The sequence below is a fragment of the Paroedura picta genome, chromosome 6, assembly GCF_049243985.1.
Source record: "Paroedura picta isolate Pp20150507F chromosome 6, Ppicta_v3.0, whole genome shotgun sequence".
Classification (NCBI taxonomy): Eukaryota; Metazoa; Chordata; class Lepidosauria; order Squamata; family Gekkonidae; genus Paroedura; species Paroedura picta.
In genome coordinates this window covers 123,057,650-123,076,201 of record NC_135374.1, presented here as the reverse complement: position 1 = coordinate 123,076,201, position 18,552 = coordinate 123,057,650, and the positions used below count along the sequence as shown (strand labels likewise).

General features: G+C 48.0%; 1 protein-coding gene across 3 annotated transcripts in view; it reads left to right on the top strand.

Moving 5' to 3' along the window:
• Window positions 1–18,552, top strand: part of DGKH (diacylglycerol kinase eta) — a 115,531-nt gene that overhangs the window by 65,727 nt on the left and 31,252 nt on the right. For 2 of the 3 annotated variants that reach the window (XM_077344073.1, XM_077344071.1), the window contains exons 10-21: window positions 316–424; window positions 802–941; window positions 1,129–1,216; window positions 2,835–2,920; window positions 4,743–4,842; window positions 5,384–5,660; window positions 7,228–7,356; window positions 9,572–9,703; window positions 14,032–14,149; window positions 15,974–16,084; window positions 16,239–16,335; window positions 17,871–17,978. In XM_077344073.1, coding sequence (XP_077200188.1) covers window positions 316–424; window positions 802–941; window positions 1,129–1,216; window positions 2,835–2,920; window positions 4,743–4,842; window positions 5,384–5,660; window positions 7,228–7,356; window positions 9,572–9,703; window positions 14,032–14,149; window positions 15,974–16,084; window positions 16,239–16,335; window positions 17,871–17,978 — 1,495 coding nt within the window. The remainder of the gene's footprint in view (window positions 1–315; window positions 425–801; window positions 942–1,128; window positions 1,217–2,834; window positions 2,921–4,742; window positions 4,843–5,383; window positions 5,661–7,227; window positions 7,357–9,571; window positions 9,704–14,031; window positions 14,150–15,973; window positions 16,085–16,238; window positions 16,336–17,870; window positions 17,979–18,552) is intronic. The other variant, XM_077344072.1, reaches the window with a different exon arrangement.

The following is an 18,552-nucleotide window of genomic DNA, read 5'->3' as shown; positions in this document are numbered from 1 at the left end:
GTAGAAACAAGCCACGACAGATGACAGTATTGTTTCCTTGCTGCACCTGGGGTTTGGTTCGGGCACTGCTTCTGAAAGGGGTGGGCTGTAAACGATGGAAACAAGCAAACTCCCAGGAGTCTGTTGGGCTGCAATTGGCCTCTGTAACACCACGTAGGCCTGACTGTAAGAGTACCCCCAGCAGGTGATGGTTGTGCTTCCGGGGGAGAACATCTGTTCAGGGATTTGTCCTTTAACAAACTTCCTCATTTATCAGAACTTTGGAGAATGAATTTATCTGTGGATTTCAACTCAGAAAATGCATTCTCTTTTCAGTTTACGGTTATTTCAGAAGTTCGACAATTTTCGAATCCTTGTATGTGGAGGAGATGGAAGTGTTGGTTGGGTGTTATCTGAAATTGATAAGCTCAATTTGCACAAACAGGCAAGTATAAGCTGCTTCTTCTAATTTAGGAGGGGCAGTGAAGCTAGTTTTCAAGTTGCTGCAAAGAATATGAGCTCTGAAGTCTAATGAACACCTGTTTTTTGAAGTAATCTTCGACAGAAGAATTTCTTATTCATGAGCCAGCTTGGTATAGTCGTTAAGAGCAGCAGCTCCTAATCTGGAGAACTGGGCTGGATTCCACACTCCTCCACATGATCTTGGGCTAGGCACAGTCCTGTTAGAGTTGTTCACTCCCTCACAGGGTGTCTGTTGTGGGGAGAGGAAGGGAAGGCGACTGTAAGATGCTTTGAGACTCCTTTGAGTACTGAAAAGCAGGGCATCAAACCCGTCTCTCCTTCACCCCCTCTTCCTTCTAGTGCCACTTGGGAGTGCTGCCTCTTGGCACAGGGAATGACCTTGCCCGTGTCCTTGGCTGGGGCGGCTCATGTGACGATGAAACACAACTTCCTCAGATTCTGGAGAAGTTAGAGCGGGCAAGCACTAAAATGCTGGACAGGTAACTAAGCACATATTGCTGCCTTTATTTCTTTATTCACTTAGGTTGAATTGGGTTTGGTGTTTTGAATAAAGAAGTACTTTGTAATTCTTTTCATTTTTGCACAAAAACCAAAAATAATTGATTTGGAAGCACAGATCTGGACATCTGGAAATACTAAAATGTTTGTTATACATTTGCCATTCAGGTGGAGAATAATGTCATATGAACTGAAATTAATATCAAAACCATCTATTCTTCCCATTACCCCAGAAGAGGAGACTGAGGAATGTCAGGTAAAATGTTTGTTTTTAAAACCAGAATTCATCAATTAGAGAAAGTGAATAAGTGAAAAGAATACTTTCATTTGTACATAAACATAAAAATAGATAACTAGAAACTAGTTTATATAGCAAAAAATAACCATAGGCTAACACATCACTGTTTCTAAAAACATTGCTCACTGTCCAACAATATACAATTATATAATCAAAACTTCTGTTCAATTGCTTAGGAGTTAGATGCCATCTATGAATAATATTGAGCTGGGTTTCACTGTTCATGTGAAGAAAGAAGCTGTAACATTTCTCTCTTTTTAAGACTCCTGTGCAACACTGACATGGCACCTCAGGCCAGCACTCCTCTGATTGTGGGGTTAATCCCTGTTTCCAGATGATGTCGGTGCTAGCCCATCTTGGCTGCCCCATGGCAAGGGAGCATGGATCCTTCCCACATTCCCTTCCTTGCTGCGGGCATCATCAGGGCCTATTTTGGGCCAGGTTCGTCTGGCAGGGAAGAGTCAGGCCATCCAGGCCTGGTTTCTCCCCCAACCTACGGTGTCTCAGAAAGGACAAAAAAATGCCACAGTCAGTTCAACAGCTCTGTGCATTGTGGTGGAACTTCTCTGCCCTCTCTGCCTTATCTGGAGACTCTAATCTGGGGCGGACCAGGTCTGGGAGGGAAAATGCTCCCCTGTCTGGACCTGGGAAAAGGCAGCGCAAACTGCCCTGTTGCAAACACCTGGTGGCAGCTGAGTGTGGTGCCACCAGTGCAGAAAAGGTTTCAGGGGAGTTCTGACATGCATCCTCCTCCTTGCCTTCTGTTAAGTCTGCAGGTTCAGTGGATATTTGGAACCCCAGGAATTTGACTGATTGTACTCCCGTCTGACACTTGTCTTGCTTCATGCAAAGGCTGGTGGGCAAGGACAGAGCACAATTGGGTGGTGAGCTGCTCCTTGGATCCCCTGCAAATTAAGACACTGTCAAAGTAAGGAACGACCCCTGGCATGCCACAGAGGAGGTCTTCATAAGGCACTTAACAGAGGAATGACGAATGGAGAGACTCAAGGATCTTTCCTGGCCCCTGTGTTGTTCAACGTATTCATAAATTATTTATATGAAGGAATGGAGGGGGGTCCTTATTAAATTTGCAGATGATACTAAACCAGGAGGGGTAGCAAACCCACCAAAAGACAGAACCAAGATACAGGATGATCTTGACAAACTGGAATAATACCAAGTTTAGGGTGAGAGAGTATATGTTTTCACATTTTCTTTGTATCTTTGCTTAGCCTGCTGTCTATGTTTACATTTTGTACACTTTTTAGTTTGTTTATTGAACATTCTTATATTTTGAATGCTCTAAGAATACTGTGCTTATTTGGTCTCGCTATCTAAAGAATGATTTTGGAGAAGCAGATCCACCCAGGAGGAAATATTCTTCTATTTCCTCATGATGGCTGTTACTACCCTGCTGGTTTCTGGCACCTTCTCCGCCCAGAGGAATGCAAATCCGATGGCAAGCTGAAACCTAGGATAGCTGTGGGGCTTTCTGGCCTCCTGAAAACACAAAGGAGGACTGCCTTGTGAGTCCTTTCTTTCACCATCACCATAAACCCTTGTCCTTTGTTTTTAGATGTCTGCATATGAGGATTCCATTGCTGCTCACCTTGCTAAGATACTTGATTCTGATCAGCACTCAGTTGTCATATCATCTGCCGAGTAAGCTGAATCATTTGAGTTCATAAGTATGGTGTGTAACAAAACATCAATACAAGATTAAAAATGTGCACAAGATTAAACATTTTACTGGTCTCATCATGCCTTGGTGTAAGTAACATCCAGATCATCCTCTGATTTGCTAAGGGTAATTCTGCAACGGCTGTGGTTTTGTTCACCCTGAAAGGGGACTAGGAGAAAGTAGTAGCCTTGCCCCTTCCAAATGGTCCTCAGTGAACGTAGCAAGGTGGCCTCTTTTCATGAAAACACCTCACTACTCTGCCACAAGCACAGATCTCGTCAGGCGACTGCCTCTGCTTCCTGTCTCCCTGGGAAGAAGGAGCACTGGGGAAGGTGCTGGCTCACCGAGACCGCTTCCGTATGACAGATTAGGCCTCAATCACTGTTAGTTTGTGCGTGGTTTTAAATCCCCATCCTGCATGGAATGGGCCCCTACCGGGGCAGTCTCAGAGCTCACCCAGTTGGCCTGGGTCAATGGAATGCTGCCTTTTTGGCTGTGGGAGACAACAGGATGTAAGTCGGGGCAGGGCTGTGCGGATGTGGGGAAAGCCAGGCTGTCCCAGTTGTGCTTTTCCCGCTCTCGCCCCCCGCCCCCAAGTATCACTTCCATCATCGGCCCTCGCAAACCTCCCCAGACTTAAAAAGCCCTGGATGAATCTGCTGCAGGGTGCTATGGGTGGTAGGCACTTGCGGGTCTTTTGTCCCTTCCACCCTTTTATTTTTAAAAATGTTTTGGAGTTATTGTGTAATAACACAATAACCGTCTTTAAATTATTTTTAATGCTCCTGTAGTTCCACAGTGCAGCTGTGGGTCAACAAGGCAGAGCCACATTGTGCAGCCACAGGGGGCATTTTTTCATTCTTTTAAACCTAAAGAAAGATGCTTCCCGTGGCTCCACAGCGCTGTTCCCTTTGCCAACCTGGAGCTGCACTGAGGAGCCACGGGGGAGAAATCTGTCGTCAGAATTGTGTGTGAAAGTGGGGTGGGGGTGGTCTTCACCCAGCATCGTCTTTCTTGAGTGAGCCTTCTCTGAAATGCAGGAGACAAACAGAAATGGCTCCCCTGCCCCCCCCCCCCAGCTAGAAGAGACCGGGGCGTGGTCAAGAGAACGGAGCCCTCCTGCTCCTCCTCATCTGGGAGTAAGGGAGGCCCCACAGCCCCTGGGACTGCACTGGGAAGCCCTGGGAGCATTTTCAGAGAAGTTCAAACATTGCTTAATAACATAATAACCTTTTTAAAAAATCAGACTTGATGGGGGGGACACTCAAGTGTGACAAAATGGTGTTGGAAGGTGATTGTCAGTTTGCACCACGTGACAGTGATTAACAAGCAATAAAAAGGAAAGAAAAAAACTTTCTTTAAGTTTCCACTTCCTGTCAATTGGCTAGCTCATGCGGGTGCAAAATTTGGGGGGGGGGGCAGGGGGCCAAAGGCTCCCTGTGGGGTCATGGGAAGAAATCGAGACGGCTATCCCAAGGCAAAACAGCATAACAACTGGTTGAGCCCTCCGTGCGGAAGATTTCAGAGCGACCGTAGGATCTGGCCCCGTAGGGTCAATTCCCGTGTGCTGTTTTTTATGCCAGTAGAGGTTTGGGTTGGCAGGGTCTGCAGCTTTACATGGCACAGGGAAGCAGTTGGAAGACGTGGAGAAGGCAAAAGGCAAGACCCTCTTCGTATCTGTGATAAAATGTAAACGCATTAGACTGGCTAGAATATGTTATGCCTTACACAGTGCATACAGAATTGATGTTTCAGCTGCGTCCATTCTCTTTCTGCTTGCTTCTGCTGTCTCGTTCACAAAAGGATATTATGTGAAACCGTCAAAGGCTTTGTTGCCAAAATAGGAAAGACCTATTGTGAAGGACCGGTGGAGAATACAGAAGCTGATGCCATGGCTGTGAAAGTAAGCGTTCAGATTCCAGCTCCCCCCTCCCTTTTTCTGTTCCCCCGTCTCTCCTGCTGTTCTGCTGAGATGTTCCAGGACGTTTGGACACCCAGACACCTTGCAGAACCTTTGGCTTCCTCCTCATTCTCCAGCTGAGGCCACGGAGGAAGCTGCTGCTGCTGCTGCTTCTTGCTAGTCTGGACCTTCTGCCGAGGCAGAGGCAGGCAGGGGCGAAGCATCTCAGGGCCCCTCTGGGTCTTGGTGGCCCAGGCTGGCCTGCTCTCATCAGGCCCTGGAAGCTGAGCCAGGTTGGGCCCGGCTTGCACTTGGATCGGAGGCCATCAAGGAAGGCCAGGGTTGCGGTGCAGAGGCCGGCCATGGCAGACCACCCCTGAATGCCTGTGGCCCTGAAAGCAGTCCGGGGTCAGCAGCAGGCAACTGAGGACAAGTGAGCTCTGAGTTAGAAGCCAGCCGGAGTTCTGTTGGTGGTGCCAGTTGCTAAAGAGCGCTTCCTCACCCCTGCCTGCCTGTCTCTCTTGTTTGTCTGTGGCCCCCTCAGTGCTCGGAGCTGAACGAGAAGCTGAACCTCTTGCTCCAGGCCCTCCACGCTGAGGCCCAGGCCGCTCCAGTGCTGCTGCCCTTCCCTTCCTCCATCGCCGAGAGGGAAGGCGGAGAGTCGTCCAGCGAAGAGTCTCCATCGGACGCCGGGGAACCCCTGAGAGAAGACAGGCCGGCTGCTCCTGCCCTGCCGATCTTCAGGCCACGAGACCAACTCATGCTCAGGGCAAACAGCCTAAAGAAAGCCCTGAGGCAGCTCATTGAGCAAGCAGAGAAAGGTGGGCTCCGGGGGACAGGCTCGGCTGGCAGAAGCCCCATGTTTTGCCATCACTTCCACTGAATGCAGCCTATTCTTTGGGGATTTCCACACCTGTTTAAAATAGTGAGATACTTACCTTTCACTGTCGTTATATTCTGGCCCCTCCATATGACGTCACCAACATGCAGCATCTGGGCAGTAAATGGCCGGCTACAACCTCCATTAAAAGTGCTAGTGGGTGAATCCCAAAAAGTGGATTCACCAACCTCTGTAGTGCTACCTAATGGAGAGCAACCAGCAGGCAACCAGCGGAGGCTAAAATGCACAAAAGGCACCTGCCTCGTCCTGCCCTTGCTCCCGCCCCCCTCTCCCAGGGACGGGAATGTCTTTTAAAAAATGCCTGACACCCTGGAGAAAAGAATAAGAGGACAAGTGTGCAGGCAATGCCAGAAAGAATTTTTTCCAAACAATGTAGCACAAAGCATGTCTCTCTAACGCCCCCCCCCCAAAAAAAAATCAGGAACGAGATTGATTTTTTTTAATTAACAAGACTTATGATTCAAGAAGGGGGGGCATTCAAAAACCACTAAGCATCTATGACTAGATGCATAGGCATAGTAATGGAGAAGGATGCATTAAAAATGCATCACGGGACCTTTAAAGCTTGAAGAAAGGGGATTGGCTGCCTGGCTTGACTGACAGGTGGAAGAGAGTCATGTATAAACTGCGCTGCTCTCTTCCGCCATTCCAAGCAGGCAATGTGGAGGGTGAGAAGCGTGAAAAGGCAGCAGAGAAGAGACAGGAAAAAGGTGAGGAACGGCCAGGAAGTGCAATAATATTTAGCGTTACACCATTCCACTGGTGTAACACTATTTTTACAGATGTGTGGAAATGCCCCTTCTTTTTGGAAAAACGTCAAAACCTTTGGTTGCGTTTATGGGCTTCACATTCTGAAGTCTGAATCTAAATGTCACGTCTCTCCTAATGACCAAGTCTTCATCAGACAGGGGCAAGATCTTTGGCTGTCTTTCTGTAGTGCTGGCCGGTGGATCGTCCCTGCAGAAATCCGGACACTTTAATTAGACAGTTCCTATGCTGCCCTCCTGTTGCTGGCTGCATTACTGTTCTTTCATCACAAGGTAGCTCTATAACAACAGTGAATGTACAGAGGCAGACTATGTTTCTCACCCACAGGAAGTTTTTCAAGTGGCCAGCCACGTTGGTCTGAAGTAACGAAACAAAGTTTAGCCCAGGGGCACCTTTGAGACCAACCAGGTTTAATTCTGAGTGTAAACCTTTGTGTGCATGCACACACCTTCAGATGCGTGCCTGCACACAAAAGCTTATACCCAGAATTAAACTTGGTTGGTCTTAAAGGTGCCCTGGACTCAAACTTTGCTAGGACATTTTCCAGTAAAAACTGCGTGCACAAGTCCATCCTGAAATGCTGGGGTGATATGGTAGTTAAATTGTACATGTTTCATTTTTTCTTGCACAGATAAAGCTTTGTTTAATACTGCAAAGGCCGTTTGGCTGAAAGGGATAGCAACCTGTGAGCTTGCTTACACATTTCTCCATTTTTGTAGTTGTGGATGAGCAGAATGCCCACCAAGAAGAGGAAGAAAATCAGACACTGACAGAATATATTAAGGAGCTGGATGAATCCAAAGATGAAGAAAAAGAAGAAGACACACAGGAAATTGAATCTCACCCAAGTAAGTGCCTGTCTGTCTGGAGTTGGACAATAAAGAATGTAATTTATTCTGACCCAAAAGACTGAACATAAAAGCTTCAAGTATGTTCAGATTGAAGAATCCCTCCAAAATAATGTTTTGAATAGTGATCCATTAGAGCTATTTTCAGGAAAGATTCCTTTCTTCAGAAACATTTCATCTGTGTGAATACCAAAAAAATCAAAAATAAGACCTGAACGAATAAAATAAACCTAAGTCTGTATGTGGTTAAACATCAAAAGAAATCTTACCCTGCCTGAAGAGTTGAGCTGCAGGCGATGATTCTCCTCTGTCTAGGCCAGGGGTAGTCAAACTGCAACCCTCCAGATGTCCATGGACCCTGCCAGCATTCGCTCCATGGACATCTGGAGGGTCGCAGTTTGACTAACCCTGGTCTAGGTGTTCACTCCCTGCCGTGCAGCCCTGTTAAATGCTGGTCCACAGTTGGAGACCCTTGTAAAGCGCGTGAGCAGAACTGCTCCATGTTTTTCTAAAATCAATTTTTAATCGCTTAATAGATAACAAGAAAATTCAATTTCATTATATAGACCTGCAGGAATAAGGGTTTGAAAACTATACATGTATTTTGTTTCTTTCTGAACTAAAAGTTTGTCATTATTTGTTTTTTAAATATGATTTAGATTTAGTTGCTTCTAATACACTAGATCAGGATTTTTGAATGGAATGATTCTCTTTGAGAGAGTGGTCAACAAGGAGAGCTCCTGAACGTCTGTGCCTCAATCTGCTCAGATGTTCTCTGCTTATACACACAGTGGCCTGAATTGCGGCTGCTGAAGGGCTTCGATTTGAAAGGGACTTTTCTATCCAGAATAACAATCTCTTTAGCCTGCCAGGAATATTTGCATCCGTTGCATCTGTAATCACCCACTGGAGTTCTGTCAGCCATTTCAAATAAAGGACTGTCAAAACGTGTGACCCATTGTGTTATAGACCTGTCTTTGGTCTTTCTTGACACCCTGAAGGTCTTTGACTAAATGCCAGTGTTTATACACAGGGCCTTGATTTTACTAGCCAGTGGTGTGGAATCTAAAGACCAGTGCAAGGTGTTACCAGGTGCCTTGGGCCTGGATTCTCCTGGGTGGGAGTACGGACTTGCCCCCACCCCAGTCCCGCAGGCCTGGAGGGACTCCTGCTCAAACGACGAAGGAAGTCACCCAAGACAAGGTTCTGCTGCCACTGCCACTGCCGCTGCCACCCAGGACGCTGAAGTGTGCAGCACCCCTCACCTGGGAGCATGCGGAGGGATTGGGAAGGACGCCAGAGCTCAAGCTGGGACAGTGAGAGGCTGCCCCAATGCCTCTGGCTGGTGCTGGGATCTCACCTGACTTGGAGTGTGCTCCACCCGTGCAGAACTGGGCAAACCAGCTGATGCCCAGCCCAGGACGAGCCTGGCCGCGCCAACGTGCTCTGGGCCGGTGCCCCAAGAGACTGCGGGGAAGACGCTGAGGGAGGGGTAGGAGGAGGGATGGGGGAACTAGGCTGGGGATAAAAGGCAGGAAGCTGAGAGAGACTGGGGGGAGACTTTTGGCTAATGTTCAAAACTCAAGCCTCATTACTCTGTGGCCAGTCTGTTTCCCCTTGAAATTGGTCAGTGACATTTACTGAACAGTGAATTGCCTCAAAATGTGTGAGGGGGGTAATGGATGCTACCCTATCCCCCAAACTGGAGACCCTCACTTCAACTCCACCCCTGTCTGTTTGAGCTCTTGGAAGGACTTTGTGTGCGAGAGCGGGAGAGGGAAACTTGTCCTGGGAGCTCTGCTCATTTGCAGTATTTTAGATCCAGCGTCATATTTTGCTTCATTCGCACAGTTTTGCTTTAATCTGCGTTAGGCCCACATCCTGTTCTTTGTGAGTTGCAGTTTGAACTGGGATGTGAGAGTCCCGGGTTCGGACCCCCATTCTGCCAAGGCGGTTTGCTGGGTGACCTTTGGCCTAACCTACCTCACAGAGTTGTTGTGAGGATAAAATGAAGGCGACGAGAACAGTTGTAAGCTGCTTCGGATCCCCATTTGAGGAAACAGTCAAATATAAAGAATATTTCTAAATAATATTTGGGCAACTGATGCATGAAACCAGTAACTTACAAAATCTTTCTACGTTAGAAAATTGTTTACCTGTATTTAGGAATGTGTATATTGTTCATCTACTCTTCTTTTCTGTCCCCTCTAAACAGTCAAAAGTGCCCCCAAATCTCCAGATGGATGGAGAAGTCGCATTTCTTCCCATGCAAGCACACTTTCTGCTCCAGCCTGTGCAGCCAGCAAAGAAAACCTTCCAGTGCTTAACACAAGAATAATTTGTCCAGGTAACAGAAACACAATAGTTGGCTAGTTCTTTCATTGGTTCAATAATGCTCAGGTTCTACCTCCCCCCCCCCAGGGGAAGGCAATCATTTTGTCTCCTGTTCCAAAAGCAGTGATCTGAGTTTTGATTTGATACTCAGATTCCAGACATACATGGTGTGATAGCAGAGGGCATAATCCATTCCCCTGAAGCGTTGGATGGGGGAGTTGTCGAACAGGTGGTGGTGGGGGGAGGGCTAATCGATCATTGGGCTTGGAATGGTTTTTGGTTGGGGATGGTTTATATTTTATTGTGGGGGTTTTAATGTTCTAACACACCATGAGCCAGCTTGCTGGGAGTGATGGGTAATAAATACAACAACAACAATACAGAGAAGCTTGCACTTTTTCTAATCTCCACCTCATCCCTAGAAACACTGGAAGAGAGGCTAAGGGTTACGGCCTGTCTCCGACATTGATGTTGTGCAATGCCAGATCGATTAATGAATCGGCCTCATCTCTGCAAAGTCACTTGGCTTGTGAGACTGAGACCTGGGTGAGAGAAGGCGAAACTGTCGCCCTGAAAGAACTGCTCCCCCAGTTGTCAGTCCTCCATCAATCACAGACCACACTAGGGCTCTCCAGTTTGTCATTGGCCCAACCCACCAAGCAGGCTATACTCTCAACCTGACTTTTGGCACAGGAGTAGAGGTGGATCCGGTAGCATGTAATGATGTGCCATTCTCTGAAGACCTAGACTAGTGTTCTCTTTGTAGGTGGAGGATGTATTTATATCCACCTCAGAGACTTATGGATCCAGAGAGAGCTCTGACAGGACTGCTCTGTGAGAACAGTACTATCTGGGCTGTAACTGTTTCAGGATCACCCAGTTGGCTGCATGTGGAAGAGTGGGGAATCCAACCTGGCTCACCAGATTAGAAGCCACTGCTTTTAACCACTATACAAAACTGTTTTCCTGGATCATGAGGGGAAGAACTGATGAAGGTTCTGCTAAGACCCAGGATCCATCTGCTTTTTCTGTGCCAAGTGTCCTTTCTCCAGGTGCCCAACACCACACTCCCTGCTCCTGTGCATGGCATTAATTTCCTCCGTAGACCCCTTGGAGGGAGGCTGCCTTTCCAGCCCCTTGCCAAGCCCGGAGAGATTGTAGCCCTGTGGCACCGATTCTGCCATCGGAGACATGGCTGTTCTAGCAGGGCAGGTGCCGTAGCAGAGTTAGTTGGGACTCTATGTTGCTCCGCCATCAGCAGGAAGTGTGGTGTGTTTGTAATACGCGTGTTATGTGTGTATGCTGCCAATGATTGTAAAAGGGTTTTTATATGTTTAATATTTTGTGATTTACTGATAACTATATTTTGTAATGGGGTCACAATGGTTGGCAACTAACAACAACATATTTTGTAAATTGCCATGAGATGGCTGGGCCAGGTGGTCTATAAATCCAAAAACAAACAAACAAGCAAATAAATAAATAAATTTGAAATGTTCATCAAATATGGATAGGAAATTATTGCGGGTTAGGCAAAGCTAGTTCTGACTCCTCGTGCAGCCTGGTATTCAGGCCCTGTGTGTTTAATTTCACTATTGTGTGCACCATGAACTAAATATTTATTTTGATAATATTTTATCTGCTGTAACTTAATCCTGGTAGCATTTTCAAAACTTTTGTGCCATATAGAAACCATTGCGAAGATCCTTCCATGTATTTTTCCTTTGTTCTGTTCAGCGGACAGCAGTTTCTTGGGGGGGGAGGGGGGAAAAACACGGAACGAAAGATCTGGAGAACTACAACATGGGGATTGGATTGTACATTCATCAAATGTTGATGTTCTTAAAATGAAGCCCAGGTTTAAGACTGAACACCTGAAGAGCCCTGCCAGATCAGACCAGGTTCCTCTCCTGTCTACACCTGCATCCTGACTTCTCACGCAGTGGACAGCCAGTCCCAAACAGGGTAGGCAGGCCAAGGCCTTCCCCCACTGTGGCCTCCTGGCTTAGAACCTCCCATGTGGATGTTCCCCTCCGTCACCATAGCTAGCAGCCATTGACTGCGCTCTGGATGTGGGAGGGAAGGAAACAAAAGAAACGTTGTTCCCGGTGAAATCCTGTCCTTCCTCATTTCTGAAGGGCAGTCTCCCTCCCTTTTGTAGCCTTTGGTCTGAGCCATTCTCTGAGGCAGAGCTCTCGAGACCCCTGCCCTTCACAGCTGTGTTAAGGGGCCCGAGCACTCCGCCTTCATACTGGCTGGTCTTGGGAAGCGGCAATCCACTCCCCTGGTAAGGATCCTGGTATGATCCTGGGTGGTGAAATGTCCCTCTGTATCTGTTGAAGAATGTATGGCTGGTCAAAGTTCTTCTCTAACATTCCCTGGATCGCCTCTTAGCTGTTGTGTTTCTTTATTCTAAACCTAATGCTTCAGCACTATGACTGGGGAAGGCACTGGCAAACCACCCCGTATTGAGTCTGCCATGAAAACGCTAGAGGGCGTCACCCCTAGCGTCAGACATGACTCGGTGCTTGCACAGGGGATACCTTTACCTTTACCTTAATGCTTCAGCATCAGTATAGAGAAATATAGATGCACTGGGGAACCAATAAGGCAATAAAATATCCAAAATGGGCTTATATAGAGTCTTCTCTCTTCAGTAATTAGAATCACAGAATGATAGAGTTGTAAGGGGCCATACAGGCCATCTAGTCCAACCCCCTGCTCAATGCGGGATCAGCCCAAACCATCCTCAAGCATCCAAGAAAAGTGTGTATCCAACCTTTGCTTGAAGACTGCGAGTGAGGGGGAGCTCACCACCTCCTTAGGCAGCCTATTCCACTGCTGAACTACTCTGACTGTGAAATTCCCCCCCCCCCCGATATCTAGCCTATATTGTTGTACTTGTAGTTTAAACCCATTACTGCGTGTCCTCTCCTCTGCAGCCAACGGAAACAGCATCCTGCCCTCCTCCAAATGCCAACCTTTCAAATACTTAGAGGGCTATCATGTCCCCTCTCAACCTCCTTTTCTCCAGGCGGAACATTCCCAAGTCCCTCAAACTATCTTCATAGGGCTTGGTCCCTTGGCCCCAGATCATCTTCGTCGCTCTCCTCTGTACCCTTTCAATTTTATCTACGTCCTTCTTGAAGTGAGGCCTCCAGAACTGCACACAGTACTCCAGGTGTGATCTGACCAGTGCCGTATACAATGGGACTATGACATCTTGTGATTTTGATGTGATGCCCCTGCTGATACAGCCCAAAATGGCATTTGCCTTTTTTACCACTGCATCACACTGCCTGCTCATGTTTAGTTTACAATCCACAAGTACCCCAAGGTCTCGTTTACACACAGTGTTACCTAGAAGTGTATCCCCCATCCAGTAGGCATGCTTTTCATTTTTCTGACCCAGATGCAGAACTTTACACTTATCTTTATTAAATTGCATCTTGTTCTCATTTGCCCATTTTTCCATTGTGTTCACATCTCGTTGAACTCTGTCTCTGTCTTCTGGAGTATTTGCCAGTCCTCCCAATTTGGTGTCATCTGCAAACTAGATGAGTAGTCCCTCCCCCCCCATCTAGATCATTAATAAATATGTTAAAAAGTACCGGGCCGAGCCCCGAGCCCTGAGGTACCCCGCTAGTCTCCTGCCTCCAGTCTGATGAAACACCATTTTTTATTCTTTATCATTTCACACAAGTCCCGGCGCGTTTCGTCTTATGGCTTTTTCAAGGGACAACGCTTTTCCTATTTTAGGGCCAACTTCAACTTTATAAAAGAATCTCTTGACAGAATATAAGGTCATCCTAACAATAGCTAAACGTAGCTTGTGGTGCTCCAGACGCATCTGAAGAGAGAAGACTCTATAGAAGTCCATTTTGGATATTTTATTACCATATTGGTCCCCCAGTGCATCTATATTTCTCTATATTTGATTCTTGACTGGGACCCACCCCTCCCAGCTCATTATTTTTGCTTCAGCATCAGGATAAGCAGATCTTGCCTCTGAAGGGCATCGCATCGTTTATGGTTCCTCACCCCAACGCAGTTGCTTGAGCTTGGACTTTAGTCCCTGGGCTGGGCTGGGCCTTGTTTCCTTCTGCTTCTGTCTCTTTTTTCATTCCTTTGCATTATCCCGACATTCTCAGTGCTAGAACTGCTGTTGTGAGCTGCTGATTTTGTGGGGGAAAAGAAGGGCCAGACGCTCTTTCGAATCTGTGTTATTCTGCATTTACCTTCTCTTTGGCATAAGCTGGTGGTGCTTGGTGTCCATGGCATGCGGTCTGTCTCAGGAAGATTTGTTTTTTAAAACGTGGATTTTCCCCCTTTTCCCCCCAGGTCTCAGGGCAGGCCTAGCTGCCTCTATTGCAGGGAGTTCCATTATCAGCAAAATGTTGCTAGCAAACATTGATCCATTTGGTGCTACACCTTTCATTGATCCTGATCAAGAATCACTGTAAGAAAAACCATTATTTTTTTAAATTTATGTTGTCATGTAGTTGCCATCTGCTTTCTCTCTTTTTCATACAAAATGATCATTTGGTAAGTCATGTAGACTTCTTTTGGAAAGTTTGCAGCTTCAGTTTGCAGCAAGTGTCCAGACAGGGAAAGGAAATATGTTTGGCTTGAGCGTCCCTGGGTCCTTAAGAATTTCCCCTGCAAGAAGTCATGCATGCGGCCAGCCTGAAAACAGACCAATGCAAAAGATAACAGGAGATTGTTTTGGTGTCCGGGATGTTCTTCTCCCCCCCCCCCCCCAGTCATCTACAGAACGAGTCGTTTCCAGATTATGGAAGGGAGCGGTGTATTGTGCCCCCCCCGCCCCTGGATTTTTGGCATGGGCAAGTGAATCTGCAGCATCTTCCTCACCGGCCCTTCAGCTTGCCAGTGGAGTCCCAGAAGATGAAGAAGGAAGCCGTGTCTGCTCAACCAGCAGATCTCTCATAATCCTGTGGCTATGGCTGGCCTTCTCCTCTGCCTACCCAAATTAAAGTGCCAGGATTCGGGCAATGAGATTGCTTCTGCTTTTGACCAGTGGACACAGTGGAGTCCAGTCTTGCTTCCAGAGAGGGCAAGGGCGGAAGCCATAGAGCCATGTCAGGGGACAGGTCACCAGGAGGACAGTGGGCCTGCCTTGGGAAGGCTATCCGAAAAGGGCTGGCCGTATCAGAAGTTTCTCTGGCGGTGAAGGAGGACCTTCTACTCCTGCCCATGACATGCAGCAGAGGAGCAGCCTGCTCGTGAGAAGGCCGAGCTCTCTGCAGAGGGCGTTGTGCGTCAGGCACTGAGACTTGACTCGCCCCGTCCCCTTCCGGAGCACTTCCGGAGTCCCACTTCAGTGCTGGGCCACACATTTCTCCACACAGCCATGTAAGGAAGCCAGAGGGCTTGAGCAAGGCCATGTGCAGGCCTGTGGTGCTGGACATGGAAGAGCTAAGTTGGTGGGAGAGCAGGAGTGGCTGGATTTTAATCCCTCCACTATTCCTGCTGGGGAGGGGAGCACCTGCCCCACCGGAAAGCCCCGTCCCTTTAATCAAGGCTTCAAGGGGCATGGTTGCTATGGAAACCATTGGCTGTTTCCACACATTAAGCCTCTTTTAAAGGGACAGGACACTTTCCTCCATCTCTATAGCTTCAATGAACATATACATGAAAAGCCATTCATTGCTCTATGTTTATACATCCTGATCCACTTGAATGTCCAGAGCAATAGCCACCCAAATTCAGTTTTAGCTTCCAAAGAACTTCCCCCCAGGTTCTTTTGCAGCATGCTTTGCAGCTGGGTATATGTCGCATAACCCTCTAACAGCCATGAAATCTGGGGCTGTGTGTACAATTAGGCCACCTGAAAATGGCATCATTCCTTATCGAGTAGTATACATTTCTAGCCTCTTCAGGTTTGGAAGACCAGTTTTAACATTTGTGACTAAGGCCTGAGGAACCCCACAGTTCAGAGGGTCTCTGAATAAGATTTCCCGTACTCCTGGAAAGGAGGTGGGATTCAGAGCCCGCATAGCTCATCCCCACCCCCCCCGCATGCCTCGCAAAAGGAACCTGCATAACTTACTGTGCATGATTCACGTCGTTTATGGGAGTCATCTTTCTGTAGCGCTGCACATTGATTTGCTGGCTGTGGCATGGAAGTGGGGGGATGGGGGAATTTGCAGGGAGACCAGGGTGGGTGCTGGTGTTGGATCAGTTGAACAGCTAGAGCTGTACTTGTGTCTGAATGTCTGTAGCAGTCTAACATGTATGTTGTGATTGTGCATTTCTTTGATAGGGAAGGATATTCAGAGAAATGTGTTATGAACAACTATTTCGGCATTGGGTTAGATGCAAAGATTTCATTAGAATTTAATAATAAGCGGGAGGAACACCCTGAAAAATGCAGGTAATTAAAGTCACTGTTAAGGTTTGAAACAAAGCATTTCCTGTTAATGTGTAACAGTTATCCTTTTCCCTTGAACATTTAAAAAACAATGAACATTTTCCAAGAACATGGAGTTTTTCGTGCCTCGCAAGGCTCATTTCCCTTTTGCTCCTAGAAGCAGAACCAAAAACATGATGTGGTATGGTGTGCTGGGCACCAAGGAGTTATTGCAGCGGACGTACAAGAACCTAGAACAAAAGGTTCAGCTGGAGGTAAGGTTGGAGGTACTACTTCAGCTGTGAGAATGAGTGCTGGTGGGGGGGGGGGCAGCCAGAGAGGCCTGTCCCTGTTCCAGGGTCTTACCTCTCACCTTCTAGCAGCTTCCTAGAGTGGCAGGAGCCCCGCTATTCAAGAGGGTTGCGAAGACTGTTGCTTGGTGGGGCTCCTGGCCGGCATGGGGCCACTGCCAGAGGGAAGGGGAGGACAGAGGCATGCAGCAGTGTTTCCCAACCAGCGTTACATGCTTGTTGGAGGGAAATGTTATACACCAGCGGTACCGGTCTGTGGATCAGTGGATACCGGTCCATGGCTCTTCCTCGTCCTCCTCCCCGGCTGCTGCCTCAGGGGCTGCCCTGCCACTCTGTCGCCGGCTCACCTTTGGTGCTCTCCAGCAGCTGCCATGGCTGAGGCTCCCCCTCAGTGTGGCACTGCGCAGCTGCTACAAGCAGGTGCGCAGCTGCTACCAGCGGGTGGCGGGAAGCTAGGGACGCCGGCAGGAAAGCAAGTGGAGCAGGGGCTCAGCTGGCAGCGACATCCCTCAGCAAAAGACTGTCCCACCCCCCCCCACCCCCCGAGCCTCAGTAAAATTGTCAAGCATTGACCGGTCCCCATTGATAAAAAGGTTGGGGACCACGACACACACTAGGGTTGCGCACTCCGGCGTGCTTCGGCCGCTTCGGTAAGCACTGAAGCCCAAGGTGCGCAGCCTCACGGCGTGGAGGGGAGGGGCACCGACTGGTGCACTGCCGCCAGTGCTGCCCTTCTGCACTCCGGCACTGGCCACCGCAGGCCGCAATGCTCACCAAAGCGGCTGAAGCACGCCAGAGCATGCAACCCTAACACACAAACACAAAATTTTTAAATGTACCCAAGGTGGTTTTACCCTCCCCAAATGGCCAACGATGGGCATGCAGGAGTGGGAAGGGGAGGGGCCTCGGCCATCCAAAACTTTGCTGGGCAAGGCCCCTCTCGGGCGGTCGGCCTCGCGTGGGCTCTGGAGTCCGGCAAAGTGAGTCCTCTAAGGCTTGGTTGTGTCTTGTTTTTCTAGCTTGTAACTCTAGGCAAGGGGAGGAGGAAGTGTCTGGATGATGTGGAGTGTCACTCCAGGGGCATGGCAGGGAGGCCTGTCCAGGATGACCTTGAAACCTGCAACATTGTTCAGGGGCTACTCCATAGTCCAAAGGTTGAAAAGGGCTGTTGTGGAGAAGGGAGGGGTGCACGTTGGGGTCCACACCTGTCATTGGCCCTGCTACTGAGCTCTCTTAAAGCTTTTTTCATAAAAGCAGCCTTGGGAGGGGCCGTGGAAAGACAGGCAAGTAACCTGTGTTCGTTCAGGCCAAACTAGGACAGCTCCTCATTTATTTATTTATTTATTTATTTGTTTGTTTATTTATTTATTTATTTATTTATTTATTTATTTATTGTTGTATTTATATGCCGCCCTCCCCGAGGGCTCAGGGCGGTTTACAGAAAACAGGAAAGGATAGAATTAACTATTGATTCTTGTGGCCTCTTTTGTGGATTGCAGTGCGATGGGCAGTACATTCCCCTTCCAAGTCTCCAGGGCATAGCTGTTCTGAACATCCCAAGTTACGCTGGAGGGATTAATTTCTGGGGTGGAACAAAGGAGGATGATGTAAGTAACATTTTCATAAAGGAATTCTTATCCCTGAATCCTTCCCCTCATCTTCATCGGTACTTTGAATGCCCACAGTGTTCTGGCATGCCTGCATAAAGTCTTCCACTTGTACAGAAGAGTCAATATCTCTGCTTCTGGTATATAACTGCTGTAAACTGTGCCTGCAGGTGTGTTGGACATTGTAGCCCCGCACTATATAGTGCATAATTTCCAGTTGTGTTTAAGAGTGTAAACAGATTCCATGCATCCTGGTGTTGAAATATTCAGGATTCCTTGATGAGTTAGAGATCACAGTAAACATAGGCTTGGATGTGATTATTCATTCCCTCTGCACTACCCTCTGGCAATTGAGGAGGGTGTCCTCCATGGTGGTGCTCACTTCCTCTGCAGCAGGCACTTCCTGGAGCACGAGGATCTTCTAGAGCAGCACCGGTCTTGTGCATGCGGAAGCCATGGGGCAGAGGGCCTTGGGGGCCACAACCAAGGGAAGCCTCCTCAGTAGCTGGGCAAAAGCACAAGGGAGGACATTGTCATGATAACAGGCCCCAGCTCCAGCCCTGGCTCTGTGCCA